Source organism: Pogoniulus pusillus, chromosome 21 (assembly GCF_015220805.1).
Source record: "Pogoniulus pusillus isolate bPogPus1 chromosome 21, bPogPus1.pri, whole genome shotgun sequence".
Classification (NCBI taxonomy): Eukaryota; Metazoa; Chordata; class Aves; order Piciformes; family Lybiidae; genus Pogoniulus; species Pogoniulus pusillus.
Window position 1 is genome coordinate 11279782 of NC_087284.1, and position 14749 is coordinate 11294530.

General features: G+C 43.8%; 1 protein-coding gene across 12 annotated transcripts in view; it reads left to right on the forward strand.

Annotated features, from left to right (window-relative positions):
• The window catches only part of HIVEP1 (HIVEP zinc finger 1), a 168191-nt gene that overhangs the window by 122942 nt on the left and 30500 nt on the right, over window positions 1–14749 (forward strand). For 11 of the 12 annotated variants that reach the window (XM_064160931.1, XM_064160927.1, XM_064160926.1 and 8 more), the window contains 3 exons: window positions 8812–8945; window positions 10312–10487; window positions 12871–12975. In XM_064160931.1, coding sequence (XP_064017001.1) covers window positions 8812–8945; window positions 10312–10487; window positions 12871–12975 — 415 coding nt within the window. The remainder of the gene's footprint in view (window positions 1–8811; window positions 8946–10311; window positions 10488–12870; window positions 12976–14749) is intronic. The other variant, XM_064160936.1, reaches the window with a different exon arrangement.

A 14749-nucleotide genomic window follows, 5' to 3' on the forward strand; every position in this document is an offset into this window, starting at 1 on the left:
CTAAGATGGGAAGTCAGCAGTGGGAAAAAGAGCAATAGGATGAGAAACTGTGAGAGGAATAAATAGTTTAGAATTACAGTGGGAGTTGGGAAGAGACAGTAAAACCTATTGGGCCAAAGTGGTCAGAGCTAGAGATGATTAAGGGAATGTAGCATCTCTCTTAGGAGGAGAGACTGAGGGAGCTGCTTGGAGGAGACAGACGGGTGACCTCATTCATGTTTATAAGGATGAAAAGGGTGAGTGCCAGGAGGATGGAGCCAGGACAAGGGGCAGTGGGTGGAAATTGAGGCATAAGAAGTTTCTTGTAAACATGAGGAGGAATTTTTTCCCTGTGAGGATGACAGAGCACTGGAACAGGCTGCCCAGGGGGATTGTTGAGTCTCCCTCTATGGAGATATTCAAGACTTGCCTGGACACATTCCGGTGTGATCTGGCATAGGCGATCCTGTTCTGGCAGAGCAGTTGGACTGGATGAGCTTTTGAGGTCCTTTCCAGCCCCTGACATTTCTGTGCAAATAGCATTAAGAGTTAAACCTGGTCATACTGAAATCAGTGGGAGACTTTGTGGGCATTTATGTTTGTAAGGAAAACTGGTGCATCACTGGAGGTTAATGTTCACAGTGGAGACAGGGGAGTCCTGTAAAACTTTACTCAAATGAAGGGAGAGTCCATGACACAAAAATCCCTGTGGTGTCTCTTGAACTGCTGGAAGTGCAGCTTCCCTTCTACCCTAAATTCCTGGACACAAATTGCCTTCTCCCTTTCCCCATTGGCTGGGGTCCTCCCTAATTTCCCTAGCACATGTCCCCCTTTACACGCACACCTGCCCCCCTCCCCCCCAGTCATACCTTGTATGTTCATTTACATTAGGTTCTTCACTTCTCTGGGCAGAGAAGTTAATATTCAGTTTCTTGTTAAACCTCTGCTCTGTCCTAGAAGTGCAGGCTGTGTTCAGTTTGTTATCTAGGGAGGAGAGTCTCTTGCTGATTTACAGCAAGCCCCCTGGTGAGGCACCAGCAGAGGCTCTTTGTGATCTGCGTTTAACAGAGGTAAGGCTGGACTGTGGAGATTCCTAGACCGGTCCACATCTTCCACCTCAGTCCTATCATATTGGAGGTCAAAACTTTATCTGCAATGTTTTATGCAGAAAATAGAATCACAGAGTTGTCAGGATTGGAAGGGACCTCAAGGATCATCCAGCTCAAACTCCTCTGCCATGGGCAGGGACACCTCACACTAGATCAGGTTGCTCAGAGTCCCAGCCAGCCTGAGCTTAAAAACTTAGACACACAGGGTGGTGAGTTTGTTTTAGTGTTGAACCTGATCTGAATGATTCATTCCACATTTTCTTTAAACTTGCATTACTTTTCCCAGCCCTTCCCTCATACACTTCCCAAGATGTTGTACTTAAATAGTGCTACATTTAAAAACAAAACCAGAGAAGGATTTGAAGATGTAGCCTCTTTTTATTGCACATAGTCGAGTGATTCTTTTCAAGGCGAGTATCACTTTAGTTGTGTCCCTGACTCATGTTTGGGTTATTTTTAACTTACAGTCTATCAGAAGAAATTCTCTGATAACAAAAGCCACTGCATTCCTCCTGGAGAACACATTTTGTCTACAAGCAAATTCTGGTTAGGATATAAATAATGGCTAATGATATTTTGACAGCAGCCTTTCCAGCACCCTAGGAGTGCTTGCATGAGTGTAAAAGGCAGCTGTCAGGTACATCCACGGTGCTTCTGCCACGAAAGAACCACAGTTACTAATCTTTCTTCAGTCTTTCTTGCTGCTGTTGTGAATGAAGCACAGGAGCATGGTGAGAACGAAGAGTTCATAAGCTCTGCTTGCTGATGATGTACAAGCTTTGCTCAGAGCCATTATGAAGGAAGAAAGTGCAGTGAGAAAGCACCAATTAAAGTTTAATTGACATCTCAGATTGAATGAGCAAGGTACAGGATGGCAGAAATTAAACATTTCAAAGACCTGCTATGACCTAATACCTCCAGAGTTTGTCTGCCTTTCCTTTTAATGATTCAGGCAGTGGGATTTCAGCCACTTTCCATGATGCTGATGCCATTACAATATGCCTCTGTATTACCAGTCTCCAGTTAGACCTGGTAATGGCATAGTCAGTGCTAATGAGGAAACTTCCTTACAGAAGCCATATTTAAAGTAACAAACCCCTGGAGTTTCTCATTCTGTTCAGGCCCAGTAATCCTACTGTTCTTTTCTGTTTGAGATTGAGGCTAGAAAAAGTTGGGGATCCTTTTGGACATTAATATTCAATTAAAAAAAAAAGAAAAATAGCCAAACTGGTAACAAATAGGTTAGCAAATAATGTAAATCATAACAAACTAACAAAAAACGTGACTGATTTCCTTCCTAAAAGCTTGGTGAGCTCCTCAGTTCTTTCAGAAACCACAGTTCAGATTGCAGGTCTCTGAGTGCAGTCTTTGCTCAAGTAGTTAGCTCGTTTTAACCCTGACCTGACACTTTTAAGTGCTGATATAATCCAATTTATAAATAATAATGAAAATGTCCTGGAGAGGCCTCATCTTTGAGTACTGCATTCAGTTTTGGGCTCCCCAGTTTAAGAGGGACAGGGATCTGCTGGAGAGTGTCCAGCGGAGGGCTAGGAAGATGATTAGGGGACTGGAGCACTGCCTGATGAGGAGAGGCTGAGGGCCCTGGGGCTCTTTAGTCTGGAGGAGAGAAGACTGAGAGAGGATTTAATAAATGTGTATGAATATCTGAGGGCTGGGGGTCAGGAGGGAGGGGAGAGGCTCTGTTCACTTGCTTCTTGTGACAAGGAGCAATAGATGTAAGCTGCAGCACAGGAGGTTCCACCTCAACACAAGGGGGAACTTTTTTACCATAAGAGTCCCAGAGCACTGGAACAGGCTCCCCAGAGAGGCTGTGGAGTCTCCTTTGGAGACTTTCAAGGCCTGTCTGGCTGTGTTCTCTGTGACCTGAGCTAGATTGTATGGTCCTGCTCTGGCAGGGGGGTTGAACTCGATGATCTCTTTGGGTCCCTCCCAACCCCTGACATCCTGTGAACCTGTAATGCATCACTGTTGTGCCTCACTTCCTCTCTTGGAGTCCCTTTCCAGAGTGATGTGGTGTATTCTGCTCAGGGGGCTTTAGCTGCTGATCTTCTCTCCAGGATAAAGTGACTTCCTGAACTGCTGGCTGGATTTCCCCCCAGAGCTAAGTTGTGTTTGCAGAGCAATCATGCTGCTGCACAACTACTAATCACTGTCACAAAAAAAAGGGCAGTTCTTTCAACAATAGATGCCATGGGAAATGAAGAGACATGTGGATGAAATGCAAACAATAAGGAACCCTGGGACCTTGTTTGCTCTTCACAATCCGCTGCTCAAAGGCAATAGGTGAAGTTGCCACGTTCCAGTGATCCAGAAGACAAACCAGAAGATGCTATTGTGAAAGAAGCTCCTGGCATGGGAACAGCAGGTTAAAATGTAACAGGATGTTCACCTGCATGGAAGAAGCTTCTTTTCTGTCACTGCTCTTTCCATGTTATGTTTCTACTTGTTACTGTCTTGCACCAGTTTTCCTCACCTGAAGTCAACAGCATTGGATCAGGAGCCCGTCACAGACTGGTAGGACCCCTGAGGAGCATCTAGTCTAATCCCCTTGCTAAAGCAAGGTCACTCAGCATCACATCCATGTGGATTTGGAACCTCTTCAAATAGGGAGACTTCACAGCCCCTCTGGGCAGTCTATTCCCGTCCTCTGACACCCTCCCAAAGAAGTTTTGCCTAATGTTTATGTAGAACTTACTGTATTCTGGTTTCACAGAGTCACAGAATGCAAGTATCATCTGGACCAATCTTTCTAGGTGGTAGTGTAGTTTGAATGACATGGCCCAGCACTCTGTCAAGCTGAGTCTTAAAGCTGACCAGTCCAGGGGAATGCACTGCTTCTCTTGGCTGATTATTTCAATGTCTAAGTATTCTCATTATCAAAAACTTTCTTCTGGAAAAGTTCTAGAGTTCAATCAGAATCTTCCTAGGAGTAACTTGTACCCATTACCCCTTGTCTTTTCCATGTGACTCCTTCTAAAAGGGGAGTCTCCATCCTCCTGGTAGCTACCCTTTATGTACTGGTACATGCTACTAAGATCCCTTCTGTCTTCTCTTTGCCAGGCTAATGAGCCCCAGGTCTCTCAGCCTTTCCTCATAAGAGAGAGGCTCCAGTTCCCTCATCCTCTTTGTAGCCTCCACTGGACTCTTTGCAGTAGTTCCTTCTCTCTCTTGAACTGGGGAACCCAGAACTGGACACAGGACTCCAGATGTGACCCCACTAGGACAAAGTGAAGGGGCAGCAGAACCTCTCTCAAACTGCTGGTCATACTCTTCTTAATGCATCTCAGAATACCATTGGCTTTGTTTGCCATAAGGACACATTGCTAGCTTATGGTGAACTTGTCCACCAGGACTCCCAGGTTCTTCTCCAGAGAGCTTCCTCAAGCTCCACACTGATGTTGGCTCCCCTCTCTAAAGCAAAGCAGTAATGTGTGCAGTACTGCAGGGTGAAGGTTTTCAGACAAGAACAGACTGAAGAAGAGAAAACTTCCTCAAACTGGAAAGCTTTCCTTTGTTGGCTGATGTGCCACAACAGTCCATCTCACCACTGGAAAGTAGTTAAACAGAGAAGATTTTTATGTCTAAACTAGTAAAAGTTTGAAGATAGTAAAAACATTTTCCTCAAGTGGCTATGTGCCAGTAGGAAAAATGTTTAATGAATATTCTAATCTAAAGTTTACGACTTGGAGGATTCTGGCTGTGAGCATTTTTTTTTCCAAGGGAGGGTGTAAAGTACCAGAAGCCTCTATTGAACTCTGGTCTCTGAGCAGCCTTAAAAGCAGGGCTTCTTTCCCCAGTTCTGTATCAGTAATTGAAGACAGTGGAGTTAAATGCGAACGAAGCGAGTAAAGTAGAAATGAGTCATGGTCCTTGTCTCTGTGAGAGAAAAAAGAGAGAAAGCTGTGTTAGAAGTGGAAGAGGTAAGTAATTGTGGAGAGGACTATTTAACAACACTGCTGGGTTTCTGCCATTTCCACCAGTACATGTGGGGTGTGGGGGGGATTTTGGGTAAGTGCATTAAAGGATTTCCACACAAGAAATCTCTGCTCCTTCCCGATGGGCCACTCTGTGAAAAGTTACTGAGTGGCCAAGTTCTCTTTGGCATGGCTTTGGAATTTTACTCGATTTTACTCAAGTGCCTGCTATTCTGTTGTCTCTGGGCATGGTTGCTGTGACAGACTTGGAGAGTTCAGTTAGAGGAGCTTGTGGTAATGGCATTTTGCTTGTTTAAGACCCTGAAGGAATTGCTACAGTAGCATATAGGCAGTGAATTAAAAGTACATCATCATGGGCTAAATAGTAATTTGAACACCTATCCTATTTCTGTACACAAAAGTGTGTTAAAAGAAAGAAGGGGCATGGGGAAATCCAGAGGTGTTTGGCCTTGTGTTCGTTTCTGCATGTGGTGCTTTCGTGACTATACAATTGCTTATAAAGCTGTTTCACTGTGGGCCGAACTCTTCTGAATCCCTTTCTCCTTTGTCTTTTCATTCTTGAAAATGAAACCTGGAAAGAACACTTAATAGTCAAGATTGAAAGATATTAGGAACTTAAGCTTGCCCAGGGAAGTGTGTGGGGCCTCTTCCCTGGAGATATTCAAGGTGAGGCTCGACAGGGCTTAGGGCAGCCTGATCTAGTTGAGGATGCCCCTGCTGACTGTGGGGCAGCTTGGACTAGATGACCTTTGCAGGTCCCTTCCAGCCCAGCCCATTCTATGATTCTCTGATTAAAGGATGAACTATTCCAGCTGCTGGGGATATCTGTGTGGCATTGGGTTTATTGTACACCTTCTGTATTCTCCACTGCTGCTTTTTTGCTGAATTACAAATCTCCCCATGTTACCTGTTTGCAGTGGGAACAAAAGCAATTCATGTGCCACATGGTGTATTGGAACTTCACTGTGGCTGAGTTGCCTTTACTGAAGGAGGCACCACTTTGGTGTTCCTCATCCACATCATCTACTTTCACCTTGTATAAATACTGTTAAAACTTGCAGGGTGAAATTTCTTTGTTCCCACACACAGGCAGAGTTGTCATAGAATCATAGAATCAGCCAGGTTGGAAGAGACCTCCAAAATCATCCAGACCAACCTATCACCCAGCCCTACCCAATCAACTAGACCATGGCACAAAGTGCCTCATCCAGGCTTTTCTTGAAGACCCCCAGGGACAGCGACTCCACCACCTCCCTGGGCAGCCCATTCCAATGCCAATCACTCTCTCTGTGAAGAACTTCCTCCTAACATCCTCTTCTTCTGTTGCTGGTTGCCTGGGAGAAGAGGCCAACCCCCACCTGGCTACAGCCTCCCTTCAGGTAGTTGTGGACAGCAATGAGGTCACCTCTGAGCCTCCTCGAGGCTGCACACCCCCAGCTCCCTCAGCCTCTCGTCACAGGGCTGTGTTCCAGGCCTCTCACCAGCTTTGTCACCATTCTCTGGACATGTTCCAGTATCTCAACATCTCTCTTGAATTGAGGGGCCCAGAACTGGATACAGCACTCAAGGTGTGGCCTCACCAGGGTTGAGTACAGGGAAGAATAACCTCCCTTGTCCTACTGGCCACACTGTTCCTGATCCAGGCCAGGATGCTGCTGGCCTTCCTGGCCACCCGGGTACACTGCTGGCTCATGTTCAGACTGGCTCTCCAGCCATGTCTGCTTTGGTAGAACTGCTCAGACATTTGGTTATCCAGCCCAAATTAGTCACACTCTGCAGGAAGACAAGTATGGATTGGAGTAGAACTTGCAGCCTGCCCAAGTTCCTGGGGTTTTGAATTGAGTAAGAAGATGCCCCCTTCCTGGGGGTGTTCAAGGCGAGGCTGGATGACGCTTTGAGCAATCTAGTCTAGTGTAAGGTGTCCCTGCCCATGGCAGGGGGGTCAGAACTAGATGATCATTACAGTCCCTTCTAACCTAACCCATTCTATGAATGAATGCTTTTCCTCTGATCTATGTTCATTCCTCATCAGCCACATTCCTCATTAGGCGCGACTTAAAAGCAGTGGCTGAGACTTCATGGAGGACTATGGACAAAGACTGGGTGCCAGAATTGTGTTGCCCTCCAATCTGTGTAATGGCAAATAAAAGCAGTGGCTGAGACTTCATGGAGGACTATGGACAAAGACTGGGTGCCAGAATTGTGTTGCCCTCCAATCTGTGCAATGACCAATATTATCATCTGTCAGCCAGTGCAGTCATTCCTCTTGCCAAGAATTCATAGATTCAGAAAATGTTTTGGTTCAAAAAGACCTTTCAGATCATCAAGTCCAACCATTAACCCAGCACTGCTAGATCACTATTAAACCATTTTTTTCAGCGCCACAGCTATACCTCCTTTAAATCTCTTCTAGGATGGTGACTCCACCACTTCCCTGGGCAGTCTCCTCCAGAGCATTCCCTTTTGAGAAGAAATTTTTCACAGGCTTACAGCATTGAATTTTGTGAAACAGGAAACATAAGGCCAGACTTTTTTTTCCCCTCTCATCATTTTATTCACTTATAAATATGATCAAATGTGTTAAGTGTGCCAGCTACGTGGGTAGAGCAGTTTATAAATACAAAAGAAATAATTGCTGGCTAATTGGATCATTCTTTCATTGTTGCCCATTTTATAAATATTCTAGACTTGGAAGGAGTAGATTTAATTTGGCAAATGTTGGAGGAACTCATCCTCCTTTAAAAAGAAAAAAAAAAAAGATAATTTATCAGGGGAAATAGGAAAATGTATTTTGGCTCTGCTAGACAAGTGGTAACACTTTGTATTGTGGTGTGGTCTGACAGTGGAAATTAAGTTGTGGAGCCCTGCTTTGGAAGTGTTCCAGAGCCCCTGTTAAAGACCTCACCAAATACAGAACAGTCAATTTCCACATCCAAACAGGGATGCTCTTTGAAACGTATTAGCTATCAAAAGTGTTACCTGTTGGTACCTTCCTTTGGTACACTTCTCTTTGCCCCCCTTCTCCTCTTTGCCGTGCCATGGAGCACCAGTTTCTGACAGCACGTGGCACTTGAGGGTGGCAGGTCAGTGGGTAAGACCTGAGGTCTGCAGTGGTGGAATGGAGAGCTGTGGTAGATACCAGGCAGCAAGAGATGGGGATGTGCTACTGAAATGTCAAGATAGGAGCAGTGTTGGAAGAGCTTGGATAACTGGCTGTGCACTGAAGTTGCCCCTTTCTGATGGCAGTGCATCATGCAGCTGCAGAGCCCTCTCTCTCTGGTCCAGCTGCTGCATCAGAGGGGTAAAGGTGTGGCCACTCAGGAAGCACTTGAGTTTCATAGAATCATAGAATTGTCAGGGCTGGAAGGGACCTCAAGCATCATCCCGTTCCAGCCTCTCTGCCATGGGCAAAGATACCTCACACTAAGGGTTTGATTGTGACCATCTTTTCTCTGTAGAAGCTGAAAACCATCAACTTCACCTTCTCAGAAGAAAAAAGAGATACCTCCTACTGCAGATTCAAGGCATTCAGTGCCACAATCTCCACACAGATTTGCCAGCTGACAAATAGCCAGTACATAGTAGAGGTTTAGTAAAAGATGTCTTTTGCTTCATGTAACTGAACTTTTTTTTGGTGGTGGTGGGTTTTGTGTCTAATTAGTTACAGTTGTGGCTTTTATCATGCTTTTATTCATCATAACTTGCAGGTTTGAATGGCATGTGAAAGATCCTAATTTTAATGATGTGCATATCTTATTTTCTTTCAGCGAGCATTAAATAGAAAAAAAATGGCTGCAACTGAATTCAGCAATAAGGAAAACTCTGAATCAAGCACTGAGCACGATAAAGAAAATTCTTTTACCAAAAGTGAACCAAGAAGAGTTAAAATATTTGATGGAGGGCAAGTGTTGTACTTTGTATATTAGATATTGTTGGCAGTGTAATTCTTTTTCCTTGATTCTAGACTTTGCAGAGATGTTGGTTCCTGTTTGATTTATTTTAAATAGCAGTTCCCATACTGTGGTCTGTGGATGTTGGTTTCTGTTTCCAAGAAAAATGGAAAGTCATCAGAAGCATGGAGCCATGAGAGTTATTGGGGGGGGGGGGGGGGTAATGGAATAAGGAACAGTAGGCAGTACCATTCTTTTTGTTTGGTTGGATTTTTTTTTCCCCCAAAGAGTGAACATTGATCAGCAGTAAAGACAGCTAGATACAGATACAATCACAGAATGTAAATTCTTCCCCTGTATTTCTTTTCTGTGATAAATAATACCTATAAAGTTGTATAACTGTAACCAAAGAGGAACTAGTCCAGGGACTAAGCAGCAGACTGCAGTACAGTCTCTGGCAGTTCACTGTGGCATACAAAGGCTGGAGAATTCCTGTTTTGCAAAGTGCCATGGAATTATTTGCTGAGAGACATTGCCCATGCACTGCAACACTTTAAATCACTTCCTTTATACGAATAACAGCTGCTTTAGGCACAGTGTTGTGCCATGCACAGCATCTTCTCACACTGATCTTTCAGCAGAAAAACGCCAGTGACATTTACAAAACTTTTTAGCACAAATGGTGCATACTTTTTTGTGCTGACAATTGCTGGCAAGCTCTGAGGCTTTCCATTTGATTCCCCAATTTGAGTCCAGTCTAGGCCAACACGTAAGCCATTCCTAGCTGCCCGGGTAAAATATTGCTGCATGTTTCCACTCACATCCAAAAGCTACAGGGGACCAGGTCAGCAAAGCTCAGCACAACCTTTAACTTGGTCCTTGAGCAGAGAGAGCAAGGGTGTCATTGAATCTGAGTGACTGTTTCGATCAAGAGCCAGCCCCAGCAGGTTGAGCCCAGAGCACATTGACAGGAAATTTCCTACTGTTTTAACTAATGTTCCTTTTCTGCATCTAAGACGCTCAAGGATGCTCTTTGGAAGCCCCCTCATGATGCCCTAAATCTGCTTCCAAGAACTGATGCTCTTGAAAAGTATTCTCCTGTGTTGCGAGGAGGAAATTTGAGATCTTTAAATGCTTGATGTCAAAGAGTGTCTTTAGTAAAAAGGATCTGCCAGTACTCCTAACCAAATCCACAGCTGCCTAGTGAAAATTCTAGGTGTGCACAAAGGCATGCAGAGGTGGAGCAGAAAAAGAACATGATTGATTCTGTCAGTCCTTCATTTTCATCTGCTATACTATCTTCCAAATTCCTGTTGGATTAGGATTTCCAACCTGAATCTTCTCATTACAACTTTTTTTTTACATCCCTGTTACTAGGTACAAGTCCAATGAAGACTATGTGTATGTTCGGGGCAGAGGGAGAGGGAAGTATATCTGTGAGGAGTGTGGGATCCGTTGCAAGAAGCCCAGCATGCTGAAGAAGCATATCCGCACACATACCGACGTTCGTCCTTACCACTGCAATTACTGCAACTTCTCCTTCAAAACTAAAGGTAGGGGAATTTCTCTGGGTAGGTCTCCTCCCTCATAGCCTTCTACTGTAAAGTATAATTCTTCTCACACTTGGCTGTTCCTAAGCTAAAGAAGTTGCCCCTCGCTGGAGTGTTGTTGTCTAATGTTTCCAGTATTCGCAGTTTCTCATTTCCTTCTTTTCCTTTGTGTTCTGTATGTTTATTCAGATAATCACATCCTTATATGAATGAACTCTGTGGCATACTGTGGTGGGTAAGAAATGGGAGCATGAAAGGGAAATCCTGTCGGACTATGGTGAAAGTAAGGTTAAGACAACTGAGCTGGTTAGCTGCTTATCCTAGGTAGGGATGGGAAGGCAGGAATTTAAGTCCCTAGTGGTGATCTTTTGGCGGTATGACATTGGCATATATTGTACTCCTGCTGGCACTCAAATAATTGCTCTGGGAAGGAAGTTGGCATTTATTAAATTACTATATTAGAACAGTTTTTATACTCTTGAAGGACCAAGTTCACTTTGCACTTGACCTTTCTAAAGCCCAAAGATGGATACTTTTTAAAGCCTGCTTACACTAAATACATAGAATCACTGTTACAGACTTTTAAGCTCACCATGTCCATGGAAGTTTTTAAGTGCATCTTAGTTTAAGCAGGCAGCATATTAAATGTTGGTAGATCCAGGATTCAAAACAACTGGAACAGATGAGAAGTTCCCAGCCATAGTCATTCCAGCAAAAGAAGAAAAATAAATCCAAGTAGTAATTTTTTTCTTGGTTTTGAACATCATTTAGGAGTAATCCCCCCCCAGCTGTAACCTCAGAAAGATTCCTAATTTGAGTGGTGTGGTGGCTTAGGAACTTGCCCTGCTGCAGCTGAAATTTACCAGACCAGCTCATAGGGATTGAAAGTAAGCTTAGAGCTATATTTACAGCAAAAGTCTATTTACAAGCATAGATACACAATATATGTACAGGTATTTACAAGTGTTTACAACTGAGAAATAACACAGAAATCCAATCCTCCCCTCTGGACAAAACAAAAGCCCACAGGGGGCCCAATGCCTCCTTCTCTCACAGTATAGACTTTATCGTTCCTATTCTTTTACAACCAATAATCTAACTTCTCTTATTAGAATAGTCCAGTAAGTGGGTTTGGGATTACTCAGCAGGTGGGTGGCAAACTTCCAAGAACTGGCCCAGCGCTGCAGGAAGTGAGGTGGATGGTCTTCAGGTGTGTCAAAACCTGTCACCGCATCCTGACACACTGGATCATCCTGTCCCCTTTCAGACAAGATGTTGGAGTATAAACCCACTGAATTCTGACTATGGATTTTGCAGAGTAAACTTGCTGACCACTCAAGTAGTTAAGTTCTATCCCCTGGAAATTCTCCAGGGTTTCAGCTGTAGCAGATATTTGCGCTCACTCCCTCTTCGCAGTTGCTATGCCTGGCTGTCGCCGTTGCTGCTGGCAGAGTAAGTCAGTTGGTGGGGTGCTTGATGGTTTGCAAAGCACCCTTTGTGGCAGGATGGCTTAGCCAGGAACTTTGTGCAGCATGCAAAGTTGGGAAATGTGCTTTTTGTGAGTCAGTGCAGTGGTATTGCTTCGTAACAACGGATTCAAACCTTGGGTTGAGTTGCTACCTTCGCGTCAAAACAGGAAGAAAGTTCTTTGTGACCCTAGAAGAGTCACCATTCACCCATGCTGATTTCTTCCACTGGAGTACCTCAGCTGAGAGACAATAGGAAGTTTAGGTATAAAGTAGTAACAGGCACTTCACAAACAGCATAATTTACAGATCTCTGCTCTACTCCTAACCTTTTCTGGGTGATATTTGCCGTATTTTCTTTCCAAAGGAAGAGAGCCTGCGAGGCCTCAGCAGTTAAGACATTTGCTTTTGAGATTCAGATCAAATATATTCTTGTTTTGATTTTGAATAAAGTGAGTCTGTTTGTTTAGGTTGGCAGTGAAAATGATCACACTAAAAATAGAATCCATCAAATGCTGAAAGAGCTGCAAGATGGGAACTTCCTCTTCAGGCGATAGTTTGCTGTCAATACAACTCTGAAGACTGAATCAGCCTATTTTATACCTTGCCATAAACAAAGGAGGGATCTTTTACACCGACCCAAAATACTTCCTAATCATCATCATCATCATCTAAAATTTCCATTCTAATTCTATTTTACCTCGACAAACAACTCCATTGAAATGTAGTCAGCGAGCTCTTAGCATTCAGGGTGGTGAATCTGCCACAGGCCTTTGCAGCTGGCACTGAGGGTCCAGGATCTGACAAGTGTGAAATCAAATTATGTAAGTGGTTATAAGTGGAGCTGAATAAGGTATAGAGATGTTGAACATCCAACTGTATAGCGACAGAGCAGTTAATTTTTTTCACTTTTTCTTAAGGAAATTTAACAAAACATATGAAGTCAAAGGCACATAGCAAGAAATGCATGGATTTGGGAGTCTCGGTAGGCTTAATAGATGACCAGGATGGAGAAGAAGAATTTGGTAAGAAATTAAAATATTCTTTCTTTACTGCATTTTTTGCTATTTATTTTGTCACCCCAGTTTCTTTTCTTTTGCAAAGCTTTTAAATTCTTGTACAGGGAAAAGATACAGAGATTTAAAAAAACCTTAGAAGCTAGTTCAAAGGAGCAAGAAATACTGGCAAAGCTCACCCAAAGAATTGACAAGCATATGCTAAAGATAATTTGCTGCTAAATTTTTCACATGGTGTTATGCAGTTTGACTTTATCAGTTTCACAGATAAATATAGCAAGACTGGAAATACCCAAAAAAGCAGCTGTTTGCCTAGGACAAAAGGTAGTCAAATGCAGTGATCCTTTGAAAAGAGATGTGCATGAAATTGTCACGGTTTTGAGGTGTACACTTCAGAAAAAATGTGTCACTAACCTGCCACCCTGATCACAAATGTGGTGCTGAGTGCTTTGCAAGGAGGGTAAGGAATGGGATTATAGAACCATAGAATGGTTTGGGTCAGAAAGAATCTATAAAGGTCACCCAGTCCAGCCCCTTACAGTGTGCAGGGACATCTTCAACTAGATCAAGTTGCTTAGAGTCCCATCCACCCTGACCTGGAATTTTAACATGAATGAGGCATCTCAGGCATCCACCACCTCCCTAGGCAACATGGGCCAGTGTTTCACCACCCTCAGCATTTAAAATTTCTTCCTTCTCTCTAGTCTCAGTCTCCCCTTCTTCAGTTTAAAGTCATCACCCCTTGTTTTCTCACAACAGGCTAAAAGACTCTCCACCTGGTTTATAGGTATCCACTTTGCTCTGGTGAAAAGGAAACTGAGAGGGGATCTAATCCAAGTTTATAAATATCTGAAGGCTGAGTGTCAAGAGGAAGGGGACAAACTCTTCTCAGTTGTGCCCTGTGATAAGACAAGGGGTAATGGATGTAAACCACAGCTCGGGAAGTTCCACCTCAACATGAGAAAGAACTTCTTTACTGTAAGGGTCACAGAGCACTGGAACAGGCTCCCCAGAGAGATTGTGGAGTCTCCTTCTCTGGAGACTCTCAAGATATGGCTGGATGCATTCCTGTATGCCCTGCACTAGATTATGGTCCTGCTCTGGCAGGGGGGTTGGACTCAATGATCTCTGGAGGTCATTTCCAACCCTTAACATCCTGTGATATTGTGATCCTTTAAGTTCTGAAAGACCACAGTAAGGTCTCCTGGGAGCCTTCCAGAGTAGAGGTCTGTCCTCCTTCACAAGTAATTGGGTATAAATCAGCACATAGAGATAATTTAAAATGATGAACGTTCTCTTCTTGACCTGTTCTACTTCTCCAGTAGCGATGATAATGTTACCAGAATTAGTGTATTTGCTAGTAATTGGCATTCTGCACTTCCACACTCCAAGACAACTCTGCTGAAGAAAAGATAAACCAGAAAACAGTCAAAGAGGGCTAAATGGGTTCATGTGGGTTTTGCTCAGCGTGATAAGATGTAGCTGCACCAGAGGCAGAGAGAACAGGATCATGTGTTAGATCTGGGCATGTCTCAGTGCAGTGGTGGCATTTTCTCTCTCCCCAGCAGGGAGATGAGTCGTGTTGCCTTGCCTGGTTGAATTTTTCTTCTGTCAGTGGAATAGTTTATTGCATTGTGGATGAGGCTTTTTAAGAAAAGGTAGCAGTGGGGATCTTCATTTAACCAGGAAAGGGCAGGAAAGACGAACTCACTTGCTCCCATATGACAGCCACCGGCAAAAGCAGCAAATCAGCCCGAATCTAATTCCAAATAATGCTGGGAAT